The sequence below is a fragment of the Pipistrellus kuhlii genome, unplaced genomic scaffold, assembly GCF_014108245.1.
Source record: "Pipistrellus kuhlii isolate mPipKuh1 unplaced genomic scaffold, mPipKuh1.p scaffold_m20_p_5, whole genome shotgun sequence".
Classification (NCBI taxonomy): Eukaryota; Metazoa; Chordata; class Mammalia; order Chiroptera; family Vespertilionidae; genus Pipistrellus; species Pipistrellus kuhlii.
This window is the reverse complement of record NW_023425551.1, coordinates 83,101,629-83,124,205: the sequence shown is the minus strand read 5'-3', so window position 1 is coordinate 83,124,205 and position 22,577 is coordinate 83,101,629. Positions and strand designations below refer to the sequence as shown.

At 69.8% G+C, this 22,577-nt stretch overlaps 3 protein-coding genes across 3 annotated transcripts in view; 2 read left to right on the top strand and 1 right to left on the bottom strand.

Annotated features, from left to right (window-relative positions):
• Positions 1–105: 105 nt before the first annotated feature.
• LOC118705351 (complement C4-B) lies at positions 106–11,989 on the top strand. The gene is made up of 41 exons (XM_036414035.2): positions 106–265; positions 351–549; positions 663–864; positions 998–1,068; positions 1,150–1,238; positions 1,372–1,454; positions 1,819–1,915; positions 2,010–2,115; positions 2,194–2,326; positions 2,636–2,751; positions 2,852–3,025; positions 3,131–3,316; positions 3,401–3,586; positions 3,661–3,819; positions 3,972–4,098; positions 4,216–4,290; positions 4,545–4,742; positions 4,820–4,931; positions 5,014–5,084; positions 5,257–5,396; positions 5,488–5,697; positions 5,936–5,987; positions 6,075–6,164; positions 6,290–6,499; positions 6,636–6,711; positions 6,832–6,988; positions 7,072–7,188; positions 7,273–7,444; positions 7,549–7,781; positions 7,854–8,021; positions 8,365–8,424; positions 9,003–9,096; positions 9,194–9,395; positions 9,478–9,568; positions 9,660–9,734; positions 10,657–10,759; positions 10,853–10,942; positions 11,046–11,144; positions 11,224–11,307; positions 11,512–11,644; positions 11,794–11,989. Exons 1-41 carry the CDS (start codon positions 204–206, stop codon positions 11,933–11,935), a joined length of 5,244 nt encoding a protein of 1,747 aa, XP_036269928.1. The 5' UTR covers positions 106–203; the 3' UTR covers positions 11,936–11,989.
• Positions 11,990–14,161: 2,172 nt separating this feature from the next.
• LOC118705357 (steroid 21-hydroxylase) lies at positions 14,162–16,798 on the top strand. Its single transcript, XM_045573204.1, is given in 10 exon segments — positions 14,162–14,444; positions 14,526–14,615; positions 14,698–14,852; positions 14,927–15,026; positions 15,029–15,195; positions 15,282–15,368; positions 15,462–15,662; positions 16,084–16,262; positions 16,340–16,443; positions 16,539–16,798. Coding segments are annotated over 10 exon segments (1,590 nt in total). The 5' UTR covers positions 14,162–14,197.
• Positions 16,799–16,819: 21 nt separating this feature from the next.
• Positions 16,820–22,577, bottom strand: part of TNXB (tenascin XB) — a 76,522-nt gene continuing 70,764 nt past the window's right edge. The window contains exons 28-40 of the mRNA XM_045573200.1: positions 21,477–21,800; positions 20,896–21,231; positions 20,668–20,790; positions 20,429–20,572; positions 20,137–20,256; positions 19,898–20,041; positions 19,694–19,824; positions 19,443–19,575; positions 19,205–19,356; positions 18,995–19,091; positions 18,755–18,916; positions 17,311–17,474; positions 16,820–17,077 (exon numbers count right to left, since the gene is read on the bottom strand). Of these exons, the coding sequence (XP_045429156.1) occupies positions 16,976–17,077; positions 17,311–17,474; positions 18,755–18,916; positions 18,995–19,091; positions 19,205–19,356; positions 19,443–19,575; positions 19,694–19,824; positions 19,898–20,041; positions 20,137–20,256; positions 20,429–20,572; positions 20,668–20,790; positions 20,896–21,231; positions 21,477–21,800 (2,132 nt within the window). The 3' untranslated portion in view covers positions 16,820–16,975. The remainder of the gene's footprint in view (positions 17,078–17,310; positions 17,475–18,754; positions 18,917–18,994; positions 19,092–19,204; positions 19,357–19,442; positions 19,576–19,693; positions 19,825–19,897; positions 20,042–20,136; positions 20,257–20,428; positions 20,573–20,667; positions 20,791–20,895; positions 21,232–21,476; positions 21,801–22,577) is intronic.

The window sequence follows — 22,577 nt, the reverse complement described above, 5'->3', positions numbered from 1 at the left end:
CTCACTGACCCAGGTGTCCGGGGTGCCCCCCTGCCCCCAACACTGGGCCTGGGGCCAGTTGCATTTCTTGGTTGTCACGTGGTTTCCCGGCTCTAGCTGGCCGGGGGAGGAGCAAGGTCCAGAGTCTACTCTGCTCCGAGCACGAGGCCGGCCAGAGGGGAGCAGACAGACAGACGGGTCTGGTCGCTCCTGGTCTTGCAGCCATGTGGCTCCTCTGGGGGCTGATCTGGGCGTCTGGCTTCGCCTTGTCTCTGCAGGAGCCCAGGTCCTGGCGGGCGGCAGCTGCTGAGCGGGGATGGGGGCTAGGGCCCGGGGGGGGGGGGCGCTGCTGACCTGCCTTTTCTCCCCAGGTTGCTCCTGTTCTCCCCTTCCGTGGTTCACCTGGGGGCCCCCCTGTCGGTGGGGCTCCAGCTCCAGGATGCTCCTCAGGGGCTGGAAGTGAGAGGGTCCGTGTTCCTGAGAAACCCGTCCCATCACAATGCCCCCTGCTCCCCGAAGGTGGACTTCCTCCTCACCTCGAAGGAAGACTTCGTGCTCCGCAGCCTCCAGGTAGCCGCCGCCCCGCTGCCTCAGCCCGCTCCGGCCCTCCGCGCCTGGGCCCTCTGCGGCGGCCTCCGTCCCTGGCTGTCTCTGTCTCTCACCCTTCCCCCCTCACCTGACAGATACTCCCCAAGGATGCCAACAACTGTGGCCTCAAAAGCCTCCTTGGAGGCCCCAAGATCCAGCTGGTGGCCCAGACACCGTGGCTGAAGCGCGCTCTGTCCAAAGAGGTGGACACTCAGGGCGTCAACCTGCTCTTTTCCTCTCGCCGGGGGCACCTTTTCCTGCAGACCGACCAGCCCATTTATAACCCTGGCCAGCGGGGTGAGTCTCAGCCCCAGGCCTCTCCCTCCCCTCCCCTGCCCCGTCCCCGGGAAGGGCCCACGGAAGGCTGCCTGGCTAATGCTCGTCTCCCCTCCCTCCCTCCATCACGCCGCTCACTCGCCCTCCGCTCCAGTTCGGTACCGGGTCTTCGCTCTGGACCAAAAGATGCGCCCGACCACAGACAGCCTCACGGTCACCGTGGAGGTGAGTCCCTGACCTCTGACCTTCCCGATCAGCTAGGGCTACTGATGTGCCCTCCCACCCACCACACTGTCCTCCGTGCAGAACTCGCAGGGCCTCCGCGTGCGCAAGAGGCAGGTGTACACTCCCTCCTCCATCTACCAGGATGACTTTGTGATCCCGGACATCTCAGAGTGAGCTCCTGCCCCCAGTTCCTGGTTCCCCTGCTCCCCACGCCAACACAGTGTCAGACCCGAGCCCCCGAGCCTGTGGTTACCCCACATCCTCCCCAGGGAGCGTGGCTGAGCCCGCCCTGTCTGTCCTCAGGCCAGGGACCTGGAAGATCTCGGCCAGATTCCTGGACAGCCCGGACTCCAACTACAGCACCCAGTTCGAGGTGAAGAAGTACGGTGAGTGTGGTTCAGTGGATACAGCGTTGGCAGGGTCCCGGGTTCGATTCTGGCCAAGGGCAGGTGCCTCTGTTGCAGGCTCCTCCCCGGCCCGGGCCATGCAGGAAGCAACCAGTCGATGTGTTTCTCTCACATCAATGTTTCTCTCTGTCTTTCCCTCTCTCTTCCACTCTCCCTGAAAATCAATGCCAAAAGTCCTCGGCTGAGGATTAACCAAACAAAAGGACAGTGAGAGCTGGGACACAGGCCGAGGGCCAGGCAGCTCCTCCTGAAGGAGAAGGGAGGAGGGTGGGAGAGGCAGGGTGGAGGGAGTCCTCAAAGCCCTGCCCTGGAGTCTGACCAGCCTCCCCTTCGCTCGGGTCAGTCCTTCCCAACTTCGAGGTGAAGATCGTGCCTGGGGAGCCCTACATCCTGACAGCGCCTGGCGTTCTTGGGGACATCCAGCTGGACATCCAGGCCAGGTAACTGCTGCCAGGGCGCCTCAGTGTGCCACTTCCCTCCCTCCCCCACGCTGCCGCCCGCCACGCTCACCCCTGCCCGCCGCCCTGTGTGCAGGTACGTCTATGGGAAGCCGGTGCAGGGGGTGGCCTACGTGCGCTTCGGGATCCTGGATGAGCGCGGCAAGAAGACCTTCCTTCGCGGCCTGGAGAATCAGACCAAGGTGGGCAGCAGGGCGAGGGGCGGAGGTGACCGTGGAGGGGGGAGGCGGGTGTTACCTGGCCTTTTCCTCTCTGCCCAGCTGGCGGAGGGCCAGTGCCACATCTCGCTCGCCAAGGCTGAGGTGCAGGGCGCCCTGGAGAAGCTCGGCGTCCAGCCGGCGGACCTCCCCGGGCTGCGCCTCTACGTGGCGGCGGCCGTCATCGAGTCTCCAGGTGAGTGTCGCCGGGCGGTGACTCCGACCCCTCTGACCTCTGAGCGGCCCTCTGCCCTCCAGCACCGCCCGCCCGCCCTTCTTACCCACGTGGGACCCAAACCGGGAAGCAGCCGGAAGCCCCTCTGTTTATTGTTTTTGCTCATCCGTCCATTCCTCTGTCCTCCCACCCGTCCTCCCACCAGGCGTGTTTTGCAGCATCTGTGTGCTGGCCGTGGGTGGCTCTGCGGACCAGCGAGGAGAGATGGCCTGTGCCCCGGAGGCCCCTCTCCTGGGCCTGCCTCCTCCCGCCGTCTGCCGTGTCTTGCAGGGGGAGAGCTGGAGGAGGCGGAGCTCACATCCTGGCGTTTTGTGTCATCCCCCTTCTCCTTGGACCTCAGCCACACCAAGCGACACCTCGTGCCCGGGGCCCCCTTCCTGCTGCAGGTGTCCTCCGCGGGGGGCGCGGCGGGGCGGGAGGGCACGGGGGGGGCCTCCGCAGGAGGCCCACGGCCCCTCCTCTCTCTGACCTCCCCTCCACCCCCAGGCACTGGTCCGGGACATGTCAGGCGCCCCCGCCTCCAACATTCCTGTCAAAGTGGCCGCCACGTTCTCTCCGGGATCTGCTTCCCAGATACTCCATCAGCGAAACACGGACGAGCGCGGCCAAGTCCTCGACTCCATCAACGTCCCGCCCACCTCCTCCGAAGTGCAGCTCTCGGTAGGACCCCGAGCGCCCACGGGGCACGGCGGGCCGGGAGGGCAGGGGAGGAGCTGGTGCCTGGGTCCTGGCACCGACCCTGCTGCTCCCGACCCCTTCCTCCAGGTATCCGCAGGCTCCCCCCACCCCGCCACAGCCAAGCTCACCGCGAGAGCCCCGCCCTCCGGGAGCTCCGGCTTCCTGTCCCTGGAGCGGCTGGATCCTCGCCCCCCTCGAGTTGGGGACACTTTCCGCCTGAACCTGCGAGCCGTGGGCGTCCAGGGGGCCAGCTTCTCCCACTTCTACTACCTGGTGTGCAGAGGGTGGCGGCGGGAGGGAGCCGGGGGCGGTGGTTCCGGGCGGGGCAGGCGCAGTGAAGAGGAACCCCTCTCCCAGGTCCTGTCCCGGGGACAGATCGTGTCTGTGGACCGAGAGCCCAGGGGGGCCCTGACCTCGGCCTCCGTGTTTGTGGACCACCGCCTGGCACCCGCCTTCTACTTCGTGGCCTTCTACTACCACGAGGGCCGCCCCGTGGCCAACTCCCTGCGGGTGGACGTGCAGGCTGGGGCCTGTGAGGGCAAGGTAACGTGCAGGGCTGGGGAGGGGCAGGAGAGGACGAGAAGAACGCCCCATCTGACCCCCCTCCGGCCCTGCAGCTGGAGCTGAGTGTGGACAGTCACAAGGACTATCGCCCTGGGGACACGCTGAAGCTCCAGCTGCACACGGACTCTGCGGCCCTGGTGGCCCTGGGGGCCGTGGACACGGCGCTGTACGCCGCGGGCGGCCGGGCCCACAAGCCCCTGGACATGGGCAAGGTTTGTGAAGGCCCTCCCCCAGCCCTCCCTGTCCTCTCGGACGCCTCCCTCCCCCACTGTCTGTGTCTCACATCTGTCCATCCGCCCTCACCCACAGCCCGCCCTGCCCCTCAGCCATCTTGTCTCTGCAACAGCCCGCCTTTTCTGGCCAGGTCTTCCAAGTCATGAGCGGCTACGACCTGGGGTGCGGGCCTGGGGGTGGGGACAGTGCACAGCAGGTGTTCGAGGCGGCTGGTCTGGCCTTTTCAGATGGATCCCAATGGACTTCGACCAGAAATAGTGAGACTGGAGGAAGTGGGATGGGTGGTGGGAGGCAGAGTGAGGAGGAGGACCCTGAGGGGTAAGATGGGAGGAGGGAGGCAGGCAAGGGCTCGGCTGCAGCCTGCTCTCTCCCAGGCCTGAGCTGTCCCAAGGAGCAGAAAACCCGGAGAAGGAGAAACGTGAACTTCCACAAAGCAGTTAGCGAGAAGTGTGAGTGGTGGTGCCCATGAAGCTGCCTGCGCCCCAGGCTCAGGGGGAGGGGTCTGCCTCTCGGCTCCTCCGGCCCAGAGGGCCGGGGCTGTGGGATTCGAGGGCCGGGGCCGTGGGATTCCGGGTCAGAGGGCCAAGCCCTGGGTTGGCGGTGGTCGGGCGGGAGCCTCTGCGCGGCCTCCTGAGCTCCCCGTTCCCAGTGGGCCCTCCGTCCGAGTGGGCGGAGGCGCCCGGCGCTCACCCCGGCCCTGCAGTGGGCCAGTACACTTCCCCCGAGGCCAGGCGCTGCTGCCAGGACGGGCTGACGCGGCTGCCCATGAAACGCTCCTGCGAGCAGCGGGCGGCCCGGGTGCCGCAGCAGGCCTGCCGGGAGCCCTTCCTGGCCTGCTGCCAGTTTGCCGAGGGCCTGCGCAAGAAGACCCGCGCCAGGGGCCAGGTGGGCCTCGCCCGAGGTGAGCGGGTGGGCTCGGCCCGGGCGGGCGGGCGGGCGGGGCGGGGCTGACCCTCCTCACCGCCCTGTGGCCCCCAGCCCTGGAGGTCCTGCAGGAGGAGGACCTGATGCAGGAGGACGACATCCCTGTGCGCAGCTACTTCCCCGAGAACTGGCTCTGGAGGGTGGAGTCCGTGGACCGCTTCCTCCAGTGAGGGCGCTGGGCCGCCGGGGGCGGGCGGGGCGGGCCAGCCCAGCCCAGCCTGTGCCGCTGCTCACCGTTCCCACCACAGGCTGCTGCGGCCGCTCCCTGACTCTCTGACCACCTGGGAGATCCACGGCGTGAGCCTGTCCACAACCACAGGTGCGCTGCCCGGCTCCGCCCTCCCGCTGCCACCCCCCACCCGCTCCCTCTTCCTTTGCTGCAAGGGAGGGGGTGCGGACAGCAGGCAGAGATGGTCCCCCTGCCCCCCTGCCCCCGTGGCTGAGAGGCCCCAGGCCTCTGATGTCTCCCCTTCCCCGCACCTGCTCCGCAGGCCTGTGTGTGGCCAAACCAGTCCAGCTCCGAGTGTTCCGCGAGTTCCACCTGCACCTCCGCCTGCCCATCTCCGTCCGCCGCTTCGAGCAGCTCGAGCTGCGGCCTGTTCTGTACAACTACCTGGACACAGACCTGCAGGTGAGGCGCGGGCGGTCACAGCGGGTGGGAGCTGGGGCTGGAGAGGATCAAGTCAGCTGGGGCTGACTCTGCCTTCCCCCCTCCCCCCCAGATGAGCGTCCACGTGGCCCCGGTGGACGGGCTGTGTCTGGCTGGGGGCGGGGGGCTGGCCCAGCAGGTGCTGGTGCCTGCACACTCTGCCCGGCCCGTTGGCTTCTCCGTGGTGCCCACGGCGGCCGCCGATGTGTCCCTGAAGGTGGTGGCTCGAGGGTCCATAGAGTTCTCTGTAGGGGACGCCGTGTCTAAGATTCTAAAAATCCAGGTGAGTGGAGGACCCCTGAAGCAGGTCCCCAGGCTCCCAGATTTACTCCCTGACCCAGCACCCTCTCTGCTGGCCAGGCAGAGGCCCACCGCCCACACCCAACTCCTTGGTCAGTTTGCCTTCTACAAGTCCGATCCCACTCTGCCTCCAAAGTTCAAATCCAAGTGTGGGGAGTCTGCCCTGGGGGGGCAGCTGCAGCCAGGCGGTGGGTGACTCCCAGAGCTCTTTTCCGAGACAGAAGGAAGGCGCCGTCCACACGGAGGAGCTGGTCTACGAGCTGAACCCGCTGGGTGAGTGGCCTGGCCGCCGCAGGGTCCTGCGAGGGCGGTGGTGGAGGGACTGGACACCAGCAGGCTGACAGCTTCCCATCTCCCCAGACCACCGAGGCCGCACCCTGGAAATTCCCGGCAGCTCTGACCCCAATATTATCCCCGATGGAGACCACAGCAGCTATGTCAGGGTCACAGGTGGGCGTGTCCTCCAGGCCCTGCCCAGGGCCACCCTCAGATGCACGTGAGACCTGTTTGGTGCCGTGACCCTCTGGCCCTGGGTCCCAGAGCTGCTCTCTGTCCTGACCCTCTTTCCCCTGCAGCCTCGAGTCCACTGGACACCCTGGGCTCCGGGGGGGCCTTGTCAGCAGGAGGCGTGGCCTCCCTCCTGAGGATGCCATGGGGCTGCGGGGAGCAAACCATGATCTTCCTGGCTCCGACCCTGGCTGCTTCCCGCTACCTGGACAAGACGGAGGAGTGGAGCAAGCTGCCCCCAGAGACCAAGGACCGCGCGGTGGACCTGATCCAGAAAGGTTCCGGGCAGGGCGAGCGGGAGTGGCAGGCCGTTAAGGGCGACGGGCACCGCAGGCGGCTGGTGGGGGAAGGGGGCACCCCACGGGAATGGGGAGCATGGCCCGGGCACCGAAGCAGCCGCTGCTCCTCTCCAAGGGTACATGCGGATCCAGCAGTTCCGGAAAACCGACGGCTCCTACGGGGCGTGGCTGCACCGGGAGAGCAGCACCTGGTGAGCCTGGGAGCGTGCTTCTGGGTCCGAGAGCTGGGGGCGGCTGGAGGGTGACTACCCAGGTGTCAGGGAGCGTCCTCTAGGGACCGGCCCCACCCCGGCTGTCACTCCCTCCTCTAGGCTCACAGCCTTTGTGCTGAAGGTACTGAGTTTGGCCCAGGAACAGGTGGGCGACTCACCTGAAAAGCTGCAGGAGACGGCCAAGTGGCTGCTGTCCCAGCAGCAGGCCGACGGTTCCTTCCGGGACCCCCGTCCCGTCATCCACAGGTTTATGCAGGTGCGGCGGGGGGCGGGCCCAGCTGCCTGGGGCTCTCCCGCCCCCTCCCCTCCTCTGATGGCTTCTCTCCCTGCACTGACCAGGGCGGCCTGGTCGGAAACGACGAGACAGTGGCCCTGACGGCCTTCGTGGTCATCGCCCTCCATCACGGGCTGGCCGTCTTCCAGGACGGGAGCGCCGAGCAGCTGAAGCGGAGAGTGGTAAGGGCACCGCCCCTGCGCCGCTGCTCTCCCTCCGCTCCTCAGGACCGGCTCTGCCCACAGACCTCCTCCTCGTTCTTCTAGGAAACGTCCATCTCAAATGCAAACTCGTTTTTGGGGGCGAAAGCGAGTGCTGGGCTCCTGGGTGCCCACGCATCCGCCATCACGGCCTACGCTCTGACGCTGAGCAATGCCCCTGAGGACCTGCGGGACGTGGCCCACAACAACCTCATGGCCATGGCCCAGGACACGGGCGGTGGGTCCGGGGCCTCGGCCCGAGCGTGCCGGCGGGCGCGGGGGCGGAGAGCCGGGGCGGGGCCAGGCCGGCCTCGCTCACCTGGCGCCCTCCCTCCCTCCCAGACAAGCTGTACTGGGGCTCGGCCATCAGCTCTCAGAGCAACGTGGTGTCGCCCACGCCGGCTCCTCGCAGCCCGGCCGACCCCGTGCCCCAGGCCCCGGCCCTGTGGATCGAAACCACAGCCTACGGCCTGCTGCACCTGCTGCTGCGGGAGGGCCGGGCCGAGATGGCGGACCAGGTGGCGGCCTGGCTCACCCACCAGGGCAGCTTCCAAGGGGGATTCCGCAGCACCCAGGTAGGCGCCGCCCAGGGGTTCGGGGCGGGGACCCCGGAACCCAGCGCCTGAGTCCCGGTCCAACCTCCCCAGGACACGGTGATCGCCCTGGACGCGCTGTCTGCGTACTGGATCGCTTCCCACACCACCGAGGACCGGGGCCTCAACGTGACCCTCAGCTCCCAGGGCCGCAATGGGCTCAAGACGCACACGCTGCAGCTGACCAACCACCAGTCTCAGGGGGTGGAGGCGGAGCTGCAGGTGACGCCCCTCACCTGGGCTACAGGACCCCGGGCCTAGTGTGGGGGCAGGACTTCCTGGTCCCCCACCCTCGCCCCCTGGTGCCTGTGGGAAGGCTTCTGCCCAGAGGCTGCAGAGCCACCTGACCCCAGCTGCAGGTCCCGGCAGCAGTGTGGGGGGACCTCCCAGCAATGCCGGCGCGGCCTCCAGCAGCGGGAGGCTGGTGGAGTAGTGCGTGAAGGTGTCAGCGGGGCGTGCAGGGAGAGGAGGAGCAGGGCTGTTTGCAGGGAGGGGAGAAGTTGGAACAAACGGCGTGCCCTCCTGTGCCCGTCTGACATCACGTTCCCTTTCCTGTCCTGGCAAGTTTTCCTTGAGCAGCAACATTAACGTGAAGGTGGGAGGAAACAGCAAAGGAACCTTGAAGGTGAGAGCCCGCAGCACGGCTCGGCCAGCAGGGGGCGCTGGGCTGGGTGCACTTGGCTCGCTCTGGTCTGCACCTCCCTGGGCCCCTGCAGCCCCTGCCCATCGAGCACAGGCCCTGCTTCCTGTCTCCCCTTGTCTGCCGGGGGTAGTAGCAGGCTGCTCCTTCGCCAGCTGTCCAGCCGCCACTCCCCCAGCCCCTCCCCACCTCTGCGCCTCAGGGGCGCCTGGACTCTTCCCGCCACACACACCTGGGCTCCTGTACCTCCCTGGGCAGACGGGTACCCCCACAGGTCTCCCGGCCTGGAATGTCCTCCCCTGCTTCTCTTCCCATGAGGCAAACTCCTCCTCGGCACGCCTCGGCCGAGCCTCTCCCCAGCTCCCCTGCGGCTCTGCAGGTGCAGAGCGCTGGTCCCGGGGCGGCCCTGCCTCCCGCCTCACCCTCCAACCGGCCGGTTCACGGTCTCACTGGTGGGGGTCCCGGGAAGGGCCCAGGCCCCAGCCCTCCGCCGGGGTGCCCTGCACTGTGCCTGGAGAGGCCTGGGGCCCGGTGCCATGGTCCCTCCGCCCCTGCCGAGCCAGGTGCTTCGTACCTACAACGTCCTGGACATGCAGAACACCACCTGCCAGGACCTCCAGATCGAGGTGACGGTCCTGGGCCACGTGGAGTACACAAGTGAGTGCCGGGCCGGGCCTCCAGGGGCGGTGCAGGGGCCGGGGCAGGGGCCGGTGCGGGCGGAGTCTCAGTGCCCCTCCTCCCCCTCCCCCTGCAGTGGAAGCCGAGGAGGACTACCAGGACTACCAGTACTATGACTACGGGAACCAGGAGGACTTGGCGGGAGACGACCCCGACGCCCTTTCCCGGCCCGTGACGCCCCTGCAGCTGTTTGAGGGGCGCAGGAGCCGCCGCAGGAGGGAGGCCCCCAAGGTGGCAGAGGAGCAGGAGGCCCGCGTGCAGTACAAAGTGTGCATCTGGTGAGCCTGCGGGCGGCGGGCGGCGGCGGCGGCGGGCGTTCTGCGCCGGGCGGGCACCCAGACCGCAGGCTCCTCTCTGCAGGCGGAACGGCAAGGTGGGGCTGTCGGGCATGGCCATCGCGGACATCCTCCTCCTCAGCGGGTTCCACGCCCTGCGGGCTGACCTGGAGAAGGTGGGTGGCGCCCTCAGGAGCCCGTCCCCGTCCCGCAGCCCCTGCGGGTGACCCTGGGTGGCCGCCTCCGTGACCCTCTCCTTCTCTGCAGCTGACTTCCCTCTCTGACCGGTACGTGAGTCACTTTGAGACCGAGGGGCCCCACGTCCTGCTGTACTTTGACTCGGTGAGCAGGGGCGCAGGTGGGGGGCACTGCTCACCCAGCAGTCTGTGCGGCGGGGGTGGGGGAGGGCACTGCGGGTGGCCAGCGCTCCCAGGGGGGCAGGACAGAGGGAGGCCATGCCGGCCGGGGCCGGGGCGGCCGGGGCGAGCCCCTAATGTGGTTGGGGCCATGAGCAGGGGGGGTGGAGAGTGAGTCTGTCATGAAGCCGAACGTATTCAACCCGAGGGGGGCCTTCTGTTGACCGTCCTAGAAAGTGCACTTCCTTTTAGGAAGGGTGCTGGTCATAGATGAGTTGTCTCTGTGGCCTCGTTGGCTAAAACAAAGCTTCCAACCCTCTGATGGCCCTCAGCATTTTTTGGATGTTTACTGGGGAAGCTGGGGGGGGGGGGGCAGGGGAGGGCAGGTGCCAGCTGGTCCCAGGGGTGGGCACAGTGGCCGCAGCTGCCCTGGAGGCCGAGGAAGGAGGCCTGTGGTAGCAGTGTGAAGCGAGGCTGCCAGGAGTGCGGCGGGGCAGGCAGAGCGGTGTGGAGGTTGCACACCTGCCCAAGTCCCGACGGAGGAGCAGGCTGCCTGGTGTGTGGCGATCAGCGGGCAGGGGTTGGGGAACGCGAGGCAGGCGGGCGAGGGGAGGTCAGAAACACCCAGTCCGCAGCAGAGACGCCGGGAGCTAACCCTGAGCGGAAGTGGAGCTTCGCGTGGTGTGTCCGAGAGGCGACACACACAGGCAGGCGCTCGGGCGGGGGGGCGGGGAGGTCACCATCTGGGCAGTGAGGTCAGCAGGGACCTTGGGAGCAATGTTGAGTGTCTGGCAGCCGGAAGGTAAGAGAATGTGAAGGACACTGAGGATGAGACAGCGGACACCAGAGACAGGCCAAGGAAGTGGCACACAGGCCTGTGGGGCCTGACCTCCCCCCTCCCCCCGCAGGTCCCCACCTCCCGGGAGTGTGTGGGCTTTGGAGCTGTGCAGGAGGTGGCCGTGGGGCTGGTGCAGCCGGCCAGCGCCACCCTGTACGACTACTACAACCCTGGCGAGTACCGGGGCCCCGGGAGGCTGGACCGGGCCGAGGGGGCAGGGAGGTCCAGGAGGCAGGTGCCCTGACGCCCTCTCTGCTCTCCTCCAGAGCACAAGTGCGCTGTGTTTTACGGGGCACCGACTAAGAGCAAGCTCGTGTCCACGCTGTGCTCCGACGACGTCTGCCAGTGTGCGGAGGGTGAGGCCCGGCCGGGGTGGGGAAGGGGCCGGGATGGGAGGGTTGGGATGGGGTGGGGAAGGGGCCCTGGGCTGGCCTTGCCTCACCTGGGCCCTGGCTTCAGGGAAGTGCCCTCGGCAGCGGCGTGCCCTGGAGCGGGGGCTGCTGGACCAGGACGGCTACAGGATGAAGTTCGCCTGCTACTACCCCCGCGTGGACTACGGTCAGTCCCCGCCCTCGTGGTCTGGGGGGCGCCCGCAGGCGGCCGGAGCTCATTCCTCCCGTCCCGAACTCCCTCACAGGCTTCCGAGTTAAGGTTCTCCGAGAAGATGCCAGAGCTGCCTTCCGCCTGTTCGAGACGAGTGTCACCAGAGTGCTGCACATCTGTACGCGGGGCGGGGCGGGGCGGGGCGGGACCGCGCTGGGCCGGCGCCTGAGCAGACACCCCCAGAGCGGCTGAGCTCCCCTCGGCCTCTTGGGAGCTCGGGCTTGTCACGGGAAGGCAGCGCCTGGGAGTGGCGGGTTCAGTGGGGGGGTGCAAGGCTGGCTGTGCCCCGTCCCCTCTGACAGTGCTTGTCCCGCCCCCTCAGCCAAGGACGCCCAGGCCACTGCAGGTCAGACCCGGAACTTCCTGGTTCGAGCCTCCTGCCGCCTTCGCTTGGAACCTGGGAAAGAATATTTGATCATGGGTCTGGACGGGACCACCCACGACCGCAAGGGACAGTGAGTTCCCTGGGCCCTGGGTTTCTTGCTGCCCTCACCCTCCTGAGGGCGAGGATCCCAGCACCGGCCCCTGCCCCTCAGGCGCCAGGTGCCGCGGGCTCGCTCCCGTCTGCCCGTCCTGACCCCGCTGATGGCCCTTTGCCCCGCAGACCCCAGTACCTGCTGGACTCGAACAGCTGGATCGAGGAGATGCCCTCGGATTCCATGTGCCGGAGCACCCGCCACCGCGCCCCCTGCGCCCAGCTCCTTGACTTCATGCAGGAGTACGGCACGCAGGGCTGCCAGGTGTAGGCTGCCTCCCGGGAGAGCCCCCGCTGCCGAGGCTCAATAAAGACCTTCCACAGCAGCCTCCGTGCGTGTCTCAGCCCCTCCCTCCGGGTCCTGGCCGGCCAGGGTTTGCATCGTCTCCGTCTCGGAGCCTGGGCGGCCTGGGGGGCCTGACCCTCCCAGCTGACTCACCAGCTCAGCCCCTTTGGGCCACCCAGCAGACTTGTGGCCGCAGCCTGCGCCCGGGCCCCGGCCCCCACTCCAAGGCCGGCCTCCGCCCTGCCGCAGGCCTCCGCCGCCGGGTGGCATCTGCCTTCTGTCCTGGCGCAGTGCGGGGTGGGCTGTAGTTTCACCGAGACTGGTCCGTGGAAAGCCTGTGGGCGTGGCATTGGGAGCATCCCAGGGTTGCACAGCCCCCAGGTCCGGTCTCTCCCAGGGACTGACCTCAGCCAAGCAAAAGGCTGCCGCTGGCGTTTGCTGATCCTCCGAGAGACCCTTCTCCTGGGGTCAACCGCCCCACCTGCCCGCCTCGCGCCCTGCGTTTGGGGGCGGCCCAGGGTCTGCGGGCTGACCTAGAAATCCATCCCGCAGCCTGCCGTCAGCCATCAGCATGCCAGGCCCGTCCCCGAGGAGTGCTGCGGGGGCCTGTGGGCCGGTGGGGACTGGGTGGGCCTCTGCCCTCGCCTGGGAGGGGGTGGGAGGGCTGCCGGAGGAGGTGACATCTAAGAGGCCTCGGAAAGAGCGAGGCCGGAGGAGGGGTTGAGGTGGGAGAAAGGGTGTGAACGGCCAGGCAGGATAGCAGGGCGGGGGACACAGTGGCGGGGTTTGGATTTGGGGGGCTGTGGAAGGGATGGGGCTGGAGTCCACTTATGAAGGCTGTTTACAAGCAAGCTACTCTCTGAGGTCCCCCGCCCCCCCCCCCCCCAGATCTGTCAGTCCCAGATTCCGTGGGACTGACAGTCCTGGCCTTCCCAGCACTCCAGAGGCCGCCCGGGCTGTGTGTGTGCCCCGGGCTTGCCCGTCAGGCCTCGCTCCCCACAGCCGTCACCATGCCGACGGCGGGAGCCCGTGGGGAGAGCGGCTTCAGCTGCATGTGGTCCTGTTTGCTGCCCACCCAGCAGCCCCGGCCCACTGGCCCACATCTCCCAGCGGCTCTGCCACCCGGGCCGCAGTTACTTCTCCAGGCCAGCGGGGGGGGGGCGGGGGGGGCAGCTGGGACCTCAACCCAGGCTCTCCAGCCGCACAGCCTGTGCTCAGCACAGCTCTGAGGGGGGCCTCCCCCGCCCCCCACCCCCGTGCGGGGGTTCTGGAGCCAGGGCTGAGGAACCGGATGGCGTGGGTCACCTCTAACCTTTAACCCCAGGAGGCCTACCCTCTCCCTGAGCCATGCCCTTCTCTTTGGCAGGGCCTCTTTTCTGAGCGCCCAACCGACACCTCACCCCTAAAATTGGTCCCTGATCGTCCTACTTGGTCCAGTGGACCCTCTTATGGCCCCTGCTCCCAGATTGGGGCTGGCCCCGACCCCAGCTGGGGCTATTGAGCTCCTTCCTGGAGGCTTGGGGGGCACATTGAGTTGTGCTGGGAAGCCCAGTGTCCTTGGCTGGACCTTAACCTGTGGACTCTGACCCCAAAGGCAGTCCTGTTCGGCCGCCGAAGAGCAGGTGCCGCAGGTGGAGCAGGAGGAGGACGAGGGGGCCATCCCCAGGGCCTTGCTCTCCCCGCCCTGGCTCCTGCCCTCAGGGCCTGAGACACCCCTGGCATTTATAGAGCAGTTCCTATTTTTGGCTTAAGTTCCTCACGTTGGTCTCTTTCTTGAAACCAAAAAGCATCAGGCACATGGTAAGAGCTCCAAACTGGGGACCATACAGTTCTTCGTCTTCAACTTTTGAGAGTGAAATGGGGCAATGATGAAAATCACATGGGACTAACGCGGGAAACCCAGCAAACAGGCCACGCGGTCTCCGTGCGCGGGGAGCGCGGCACACAGACGGCTCAGCGCATCTGGTTTGCACAGGGGCCTGGGCACCTGGGCTGGGCGCCTGCAGCATGGCAGGGGGAGAGGGCGGGGCCAGGCGGCCGGTGTGGGCCGGAGGCTGTGCAAGGTCAGGGTCACCGTGCTCCCCTTCCGTTATTCGTGATGGATCACAGGAGAAAGGCCGTTCTTTGAAATATGGACTCCCAAGGTCAACAGGCCCGCTGCCCTCCCAAGAATGTGCCACCCTGTGGGCGGGCCGGTGGCCGGGGAGGCGAGGAGCCAAGGGCCCCGAGCGGCCGGCAGCAAGATGAATGGGGCCCAGAGCTATAAGAGCGGCCGCGCTCGCTGGGCCCGCAGCCATGCTGCTCCTCGCGCTGCTGCTGCTGAGCGCGCTGGCCGGCGCCCGCCTGCTCTGGGGCCGGTGGCGGCGCCGGAGCCTCCACCTCCCACCTCTCGCCCCCGGCTTCCTGCACCTGCTGCAGCCCAACCTCCCCGCCCACCTGCTGGGCCTGGCTCAGACCCTGGGGCCTGTGTACAGGCTCCGCCTCGGGCTGCAAGGTGAGCGCCCCTCCCGCCGGCCTGCCCCGGGTGTGGGGGGGGGGCCTGGGACTCCCTGCTGACGCCCCCTGCGCTCCCCAGACGTGGTGGTGCTGAACTCCAAGAAGGCCATCGAGGAGGCCATGGTCAAGAAGTGGGTGGACTTTGCCGGCAGACCCCAGATACCATCCTGTAAGGGGGCGGAGCGGGCTGGGAGGGCGGGGAAGGCGGCGAGCTTCCTGGCCGCCCTGACCCCTCCCCGGCTCGGCTCCAGACGCACTGGTGTCCCGGCACAACCAGGACCTCTCCCTGGGGGACTACTCCCCGCTCTGGAAGGCGCACAAGAAGCTCACGCGCTCCGCCCTGCTGCTGGGCATGCGCGGCTCCCTGGAGCCCCTGGTGGAGCAGCTGACCCAGGGGTTCTGTGAGGTAGGCCGCCCCTCCCGTCTCCCCTATGCCCCCCCCCCCCCCCGCAGCCGCCCTGCAGCCCGCTGCCTCCACAGAGCCTGTGGGCCCGGGCCGGCGCCCCGGTGGACATCCAGGAGGAGTTCTCTCTCCTCACCTGCAGCATCATCTGCCACCTCACCTTCGGAGACCAGGTAAGGCCTCAGCTCCCCCGCCCGCCCAGCCTCTGCCCTCCGCCCTCACCTGGCTGCACCCCGCCCCCCAGGAGGACGCCGTGGTGCGTGCCTTCCACGACTGCGTCCAGGACTTGATGAAGACCTGGGACCACTGGTCCATCCACATTTTGGACATCGTTCCCTTCCTCAGGGTGAGGCGGGGGCTGGGCCGGGGCCGGCCGGGGCGGGCGGGCGGGCCAGGCGCCCCTCCCGCAGCCACTCTCTTGCTCCCTGCCAGTTCTTCCCCAGCCCCGGGCTCCGGCGGCTGCAGCAGGCGGTGGCGAACCGGGACCGCATTGTGGAGGGGCAGCTGAGGCGGCACAAGGTGGGCGCCGGGGCGGGCCGCCCGGGCCCCGCGTGGGCTGCCGGAGCGAGGCGGCTCTCTCTCGCGCCGGCGCTCAGGGCCCCCTCCCCCCAGGAGAGCATGGTGGCCGGCCGCTGGCGCGACGCCACGGACTACATGCTGCAGGGGGTGGGCCAGGCGCCGGCCGGCCGGGGCTCCGGGCAGCTCCTCGAGGGGCACGTGCACATGTCCGTGGTGGACCTTTTCATCGGCGGCACCGAGACCACCTCGACCACCCTCTCCTGGGCCGTGGCCTTTCTGCTCCACCACCCTGAGGTGCGCCCTCCGCCGGGGGCTGTGGCGGGGGCTGTGGCGGGGGCTGTGGCCGGGGGGCTGTGGCTGGGCGGGCTGTGGCCGGGGGATGTGGCAGGGTGGGCTGTGGCCGGGGTATGTGGCCAGGGGCTGTGGCCAGGGGTGTGTGGCAGGGGGCTATGGCCGGCGGGCTGTGGCAGGGCGGGTTGTGGCGGGGTGGGCTGTGGCCGGGGGATGTGGTGGGGTGGGCTGTGGCCGGGGGGCTGTGGTAGGGCGGGCTGTGGCTGGGGGATGTGGCAGGGTGGGCTGTGGCCGGGGGATGTGGCGGGGGCTGTAGCTGGGCAGGCTGTGGCCCGGGGGCTGTGGCTGGGCGGGCTGCATCCTGACGGCAGAGGCGCCTGCGGGGCCGGGCGCCCGGCCCGCACTAGGCTTGCCCCATTCCCAGGTCCAGAGGCGGCTGCAGGAGGAGCTGGACCGCGAGTTGGGCCCCGGGGCCTGGCGCTCCCCGGTCCCCTACAAGGACCGCGCTCGGCTGCCCCTGCTCAACGCCACCATCGCCGAGGTGCTGCGCCTGCGGCCGGTCGTGCCCCTGGCCCTGCCGCACCGCACCACGCGGCCCAGCAGGTGGCTCCCGGGGAGGGGCGAGTGGGCAGCGGGCGGGTCCTGGCGGGCCTCTGACCCCCCCACCCCCCTGCCCGCAGCATCTCCGGCTACGACATCCCCGAGGGCACGGTGGTCATCCCCAACCTCCAAGGCGCCCACCTGGACGAGACTGTCTGGGAGCGGCCGCACGAGTTCTGGCCCGGTGCGAGCGGGAGGGGCGGGCCCGGGGTGGGGGGTGTGGGCGGTGCCGCTGCTGACCCCGCGGCTGACCCGCCTGTCCTCCCTCTCCGCCCGCAGACCGCTTCCTGGCCCCGGGCGGGAGCCCCGGCACGCTGGCCTTCGGCTGCGGGGCGCGGGTGTGCCTGGGCGAGCCGCTGGCGCGCCTGGAGCTGTTCGTGGTGCTGCGGCGCCTGCTGCAGGCCTTCACGCTGCGGCCGCCCGCGGGCGCCCTGCCCTCCCTGCAGCCCCAGCCGCCGGGCGGCGTCAACCTCACGGTGCAGCCTTTCCAGGTGCGGCTGCAGCCCCGGGGGGCGGGCGCCCAGGGCCCGGGCCAGTGACGGGCGGGATGCGGCCAAGCTGTGCCTCAGTTTCTCCTTTTATTGCTCTGTACACCCCACCCCCTGTAAACAAAGTGCTGTGAGACGGGGGGAGGGAGCCTCCTCGCGGGCGGTGGCGGCCCCGGCTCTCCTCGCGGCCCCTCAGTGCGCGGCGGGCGCCCGGTGCGGGAGGGCTGCTCAGCCTCCCCCGGCCGGCGCCCGGTAGCCTCGGGGTCGCAGCTTCATCTCCGTGAAGGGCACCGAGAACTCGAAGCCCTTCCAGTGGTACCAGCTCACGCCCTGGGGAGAGGCGGAGTCAGAGCCGCCCTGCTCCCCCGCCCGCCCGGCCCCGGCCCGGTTCCCCAAACCACCCACCGCCTCCCCGCGCCTCCCACCCAATAAACCAGTCCTCCCGAGCCGCCAGGCGCTGTTCCCTCCCGGACGAGGGCGCAGGGGTGGGGGGAGGGGGCTGAGGGGTTGGGGGGACTCGGTAATTCCTCGCCCAGGGTCTGCGGTCGGCCAGGCAGGCGCACCTGGTGGTCCACGGTGCTCCCGTAGAGCCCGTTGAGGTTGGCGTAGTGGCAGTTCCTGTACCACCAGGCCCCGCGGTAGGAGACGGCGCAGGAGATGAGCAAGTTGTTGGGGTCTCGGTCTCGGGCAGAGAAGACACTGCCACTGTGGTAGCTCATGGAGTCCCCTGCGGGGGGCAGGGTGCCAGTGAGGGCCTCCCCACCGCCCCGCCCTCACCGCCCTCACCGCCCTCACCGCCCTCACCGCCCCGCACAGGCCCAGCCCTCACCGCCCTCACCGCCCTCACCGCCCTCACCGCCCTCACCGCCCTCACCGCCCTCACCGCCCTCACCGCCCTCACCGCCCTCACCGCCCTCACCGCCCCGCCCCCTCACCGCCCTCACCGCCCCGCCCCCTCACCGCCCTCACCGCCCTCACCGCCCTCACCGCCCTCACCACCCTCACCGCCCCGCCCCCTCACCGCCCTCACCGCCCTCACCGCCCCCTCACCGCCCCGCCCCCTCACCGCCCTCACCGCCCTCACCGCCCTCACCACCCCCACCCCGCCCCCTCACCGCCCTCACCGCCCCGCCCCCTCACCGCCCTCACCGCCCCGCCCCCTCACCGCCCTCACCGCCCTCACCGCCCTCACCGCCCTCACCACCCTCACCGCCCCGCCCCCTCACCGCCCTCACCGCCCCCTCACCGCCCTCACCACCCCGCCCCCTCACCGCCCTCACCGCCCTCACCGCCCCCTCACCGCCCCGCCTCCTCACCGCCCTCACCACCCTCACCGCCCTCACCGCCCTCACCACCCTCACCGCCCCGCCCCCTCACCGCCCTCACCACCCTCACCGCCCTCACCGCCCTCACCGCCCTCACCGCCCCGCACAGGCCCAGCCCTCACCGCCCCCTCACCGCCCTCACCGCCCTCACCGCCCCGCCCCCTCACCGCCCTCACCACCCCGCCCCCTCACCGCCCTCACCGCCCTCACCGCCCCCTCACCGCCCCGCCCCCTCACCGCCCTCACCGCCCTCACCGCCCTCACCACCCCCACCCCGCCCTCACCGCCCTCACCGCCCCGCCCCCTCACCGCCCTCACCGCCCCGCCCCCTCACCGCCCTCACCGCCCTCACCGCCCTCACCACCCTCACCGCCCCGCCCCCTCACCGCCCTCACCGCCCCCTCACCGCCCTCACCACCCCGCCCCCTCACCGCCCTCACCGCCCTCACCGCCCCCTCACCGCCCCGCCTCCTCACCGCCCTCACCACCCTCACCGCCCTCACCGCCCTCACCACCCTCACCGCCCCGCCCCCTCACCGCCCTCACAGCCCGCCCAGGCCCCGCCCCTCACCGCCCCGCCCTCACTGCCCCGCCCCTCACCGCCCTCACCGCCCCGCCCTCACTGCCCCGCCCCCTCACCGCCCTTACCACCCTCACCGCCCCGCCCAGGCCCCGCCCTCACCCGCCGTGCCGCGGTAGCCCTCCAGGTGCAGGCGGTAGTAGTCAGCAGCCGAGTCCACCCGGAAGGAGTCGTACTGGGCGAAGGCCACCTCGGCCCCGGCCCGCAGGTCCACACGCATGGAGTAGTCCCCGGCGCTCGTCAGGCTGTGCAGGGCCTCGTTGCCTGCGGGGGGACCCTGCTCTCACCGGGCTCCGCTGTGCACCAGCCCCTTCCCCGTCCCCCACCCTGAGTGGCACTGACCCAGCCAGAACTCCCCGGAGAGGTTCCCGAAACCGTGGGCGTAGTCCTCCCAGTCCCGCCAGAAGTCCGTGCGTCCGTCCATGCGGCGTTGGAACACCTGGGAAGCGGGGGGGGGCACCGTCAGCCTGTGGGCCCTGGCACATCCCGCCCGCCCCGCAGGCCCATGCCCGCCCCGTGCCCACCCCGCCGGCCCGCCCCCGTTGCACCCACCAGCCAGCCGCCCCCGTCCGTCTCCATGTCACAGAACACGTCCAGCGGCCGTGCCCGGTCCCCGTTGAGGAAGATGGTGGTGGTCCTGGAGTTGCCCGCCCCATTCTGCATCTCCTCCCCACAGTCCCGGGGGAAGGGGACCTGCAGTCCACCTGGGGGGGCATAGGGAGGGTCAGTCCTCCTTCCAAACCGCAGACCCCTGCTGCCCACGCAGCCCCTGCCCGGCCCGCCCAGGCACCGGTGGTGAAGGCGGTGGACACGGGCGGCGAGAGGCCCTCGCCCCACACGGCCCGGAGCCGGGCTCTGTAGGAGGTGGCGGGGAAGAGGCCCCGGAGCTGGTGAGAGGTGGCGCTTCCCGGGAGCAGGATCTCCTGTGGGCAGAGAAGGGCCGGTCGGGGACACGAGGCGGAGCCCGCTGGGGAGGCAGCGGCAGAGGCAGCCCCGGAATGGAACAGGGAGAGCCGTGGCCAGGGGTGGAGGGTGGGGCACCTGGGTCGGTCCGTCAGGGGCGTCGTAGGAGAGCACGTAGCCGGTGGGCAGGACTTGGGGCTCAGTCCACGTAAGCAGGGCCGTGCGGGGCGTCACTTCTTTGGCCTCCAAGTCCTGGGGGCCTTCCAGCCCTGGTGGGGAGTGGGGGAGAGAAGATGGAGAGGAGCCCTTTGCACCTGCCCCCGCCCCTCTCCCGGGCGGTACCTGTGGTGAAGGTGATGCTGGCTGCAGAGGTGAGGTTGGGGCCCCGCAGGCCATGCACGGTGGCCGTGTAGTTGGTGTGGAGCTCCAGGCCCTGCAGGGGGTAGTCCACAGCGCTGCCCGGGGCCGAGGCCTGCAGAGGGGGGGCTGGCCATGGTGGGGGGCGTCAGAGGCTGCCCTCGGCTCTGCCACAGCCCAGGCCGCCTCTGCTCTCCCTCCCGCCCTCGTCCCCTTGAGCTCACCGCCCGGGGCTGTGACCATGACGGCATAGGTGTCCACCGGAGCCTGGGGCGGCTTCCAGTGCAGCTGGGCCGTTCCCTCCGTCAAGTTCAGCGCACGCAGCTGGGTGGGGCCGTCTGGAACTGGGGGGCGGGAGGCTCAGAGTGGACCTTCCTTCCCAAACCCTGCGGGGCCTCTGGCCCACGACTGGGCCCTCCGACACCCTCCCCTCTCTGGCCCCTCAACCAGCGCCGCCGTGGCCTCGCGCCCGCCCGGCCTCTCACCCGCCCGGCCTCCCGCCCGCCGGCCTCTCACCTGTGGTGAGGAAGCCGGTGAGCGGCTCACTCTCCTCGAAGCCTCGCACAGACACCACGGTCACCTCGTAGTGAGCGCCTGGGACCAGCCCCTGGAGCTGCTGGGTCCGGGCTGCGCCGCTCACCTGCACGCTGCGGGGCTCCCCTGAAAACACAGCGGGCTAGGAGCCGGGGAAGCGGGGGGCGGGGGGAGGGCGTGGGGGACACCAGACCAGCGCGGACATGGGCAAAGGGGGTCACCTCCGTCCACCAGCTGGTAGGACACTTTGAAGCTGTCGGCTCTGGACAGTGGGGGTGTCCAGCTGACCTTGACCGAGGTCTCCCCAATTTCGCTGAACTGTAGGTCCCGGGGGCTCTCCAGAACTGAGGGAGAGGTGTGCGGAGTAACGGGGTGAGCCACGGGGGGGGGCTCCCGTCCCGGATGCCCCTCCCGCCCCGGGCCCGCTGACGCCCAGCGCGGCCGCTCACCTGGGCTGAGGGTGCGGGCGGTGCCCTGCACGCTGTCGGCCTGGTGGGGCCCGCGCAGCCCGTACAGCGTGAGGCTGTACAGCGTCCCGGGCCGCAGGTCCCGGAGCACGGCTGAGAGCTGCGAGCCGGGGACCGTCACCTCGCGCTGCAGCAGGGGCCGCGGGTGCGGCTCCAGGGTGCTGGCCGCCGGGACCCCGTAGCGGAGCAGGAAGGAGTCGAAGGCCCCGGGGGGCGCCTCCCAGCTGAGCCGCATGGAGCTGGTGGTCACGTCGGTGACGGACAGCTGGGACAGCCGCGGCCCTGGCTCCCCCGGCGTCCGCCCAGCAGGCGCCGACCCTGCCCGGAGCGGAGGGAGGAGGGGTGAGGCAGAAGCGTGCCCGCTGGGAGACTTGGGGCAGGTCCCCCGCACCGCCAGCCCCGCCCCGGGCCCTCCTGTGCAGGTGGCGCTGAGGAGGGGCTGGGTCCCCAGCTCCTGCAGAGCCAGGCCTGCTTGCCCGGCGCTTCCTCCCCACGGCCCCTCATGTTCTTCCCCTGCTCGCCGCCCTGGGCCCCCCGCCCGCCCACGGGCCGCCTGGCGCTACCTGTGGTGCCCTCCGCGGAGACGGGCCCCAGGCGCCTCCCGTGGTGGAGGCCGTAGAGGAAGAACTTGTAGGGAGTGCTGGGCTCCAGGCCTGACACGCGCACCTCGTCCTGGTCGCCACCCACGAGCAAGGCCTGGGGCTGCCTGTCCGCGTCCCAGTACTGCACCACGAAGGAGTCGAAGGGGCCCCGGGCCCCCGTCCACGCGAGGCGCAGGGAGTCGGGGGCGCTGTCGGTCACGGCCAGCTCCCCCAGGCGGGGCCCTCCAGGGGTCTTGGGGGCCTCTGTGGCAGCTTGCCAGGGGGCGGGTGTGTCCTCTTCCGGAGCTGGGGGAGAAGCCCAGGGGAGGAGCTGTGTGTGTTTGAGCATGTGTGTGTGCATTCGTGTGTGCATGTCTCGTGTGTGTGCATGTGCGTGTGCGCACAGCAGGCCCTCCCGACTCCATTGTGTCGGCTCCTGAGTGGCCCAGGCCTGAGGGTGACCTGGCGTGGAGGCCAGGTGGGGGAAGGAAAAACAGGCCCTTCCAGCAGCTTTCTTCTCTGGAATCTGCCACAGCCCTGCTCCGGCCCAGAGCCTGCACCGGGTCTCCCCACCCACACTGTGCTGAGGGCCCGGGGTGGAGGGGGCTGGAGAAGAAGGGGCAAGCCTGGGGCTGCCGCTGCTCCAGAGGGCAATGGGGAGAGGGGCGTCTTAGAGCTGCCTGCACCTCAGCCTGGCACCTTCCGGGGGCGTGAGGGTCTGGGAAGGGTCTCGGCAGTGGGACCCGAGGGGACAGACCACGCTGGGGGAAGCAGCCCAGACTCCGGCCCGCTGTGAGCTGGCGCAGGAAGTGAGGAGAAACCTCTGCAGGGGAGAGGAGTGGTGGGCTGCAGAGAGGGGCCTTGGTTTCCCTGACCCCCAGGCCCCTGGCTGAGTGGTGGCCAGAGCTCACGGCCGCCATCGCCTTTCCTGGCCACCCCCTGCTTTCTATCGGCCTGGGCCTCCTCCACCCACTTCCTCATCCCCACACACACCCCTGGCCTCGCAGCTGGTGAGGAGGGGCGGGGGGAGCCGGGCAGGGCCTGCCTGCTGCGGGGGGGACCCTCATGGAGAAGTCTGTCTCC

Excerpts from the sequence above, each read along its gene's own strand:
- LOC118705351 (XM_036414035.2), top strand. The coding sequence starts at position 204 with ATGTGGCTCCTCTGGGGGCTGATCTGGGCGTCTGGCTTCGCCTTGTCT. Across the intron at positions 3,026-3,130 it reads CCTCCGAAGTGCAGCTCTCG|GTATCCGCAGGCTCCCCCCA; the intron begins GTAGGACCCCGA and ends CCCTTCCTCCAG. Across the intron at positions 10,943-11,045 it reads CGTCTGCCAGTGTGCGGAGG|GGAAGTGCCCTCGGCAGCGG; the intron begins GTGAGGCCCGGC and ends CCCTGGCTTCAG.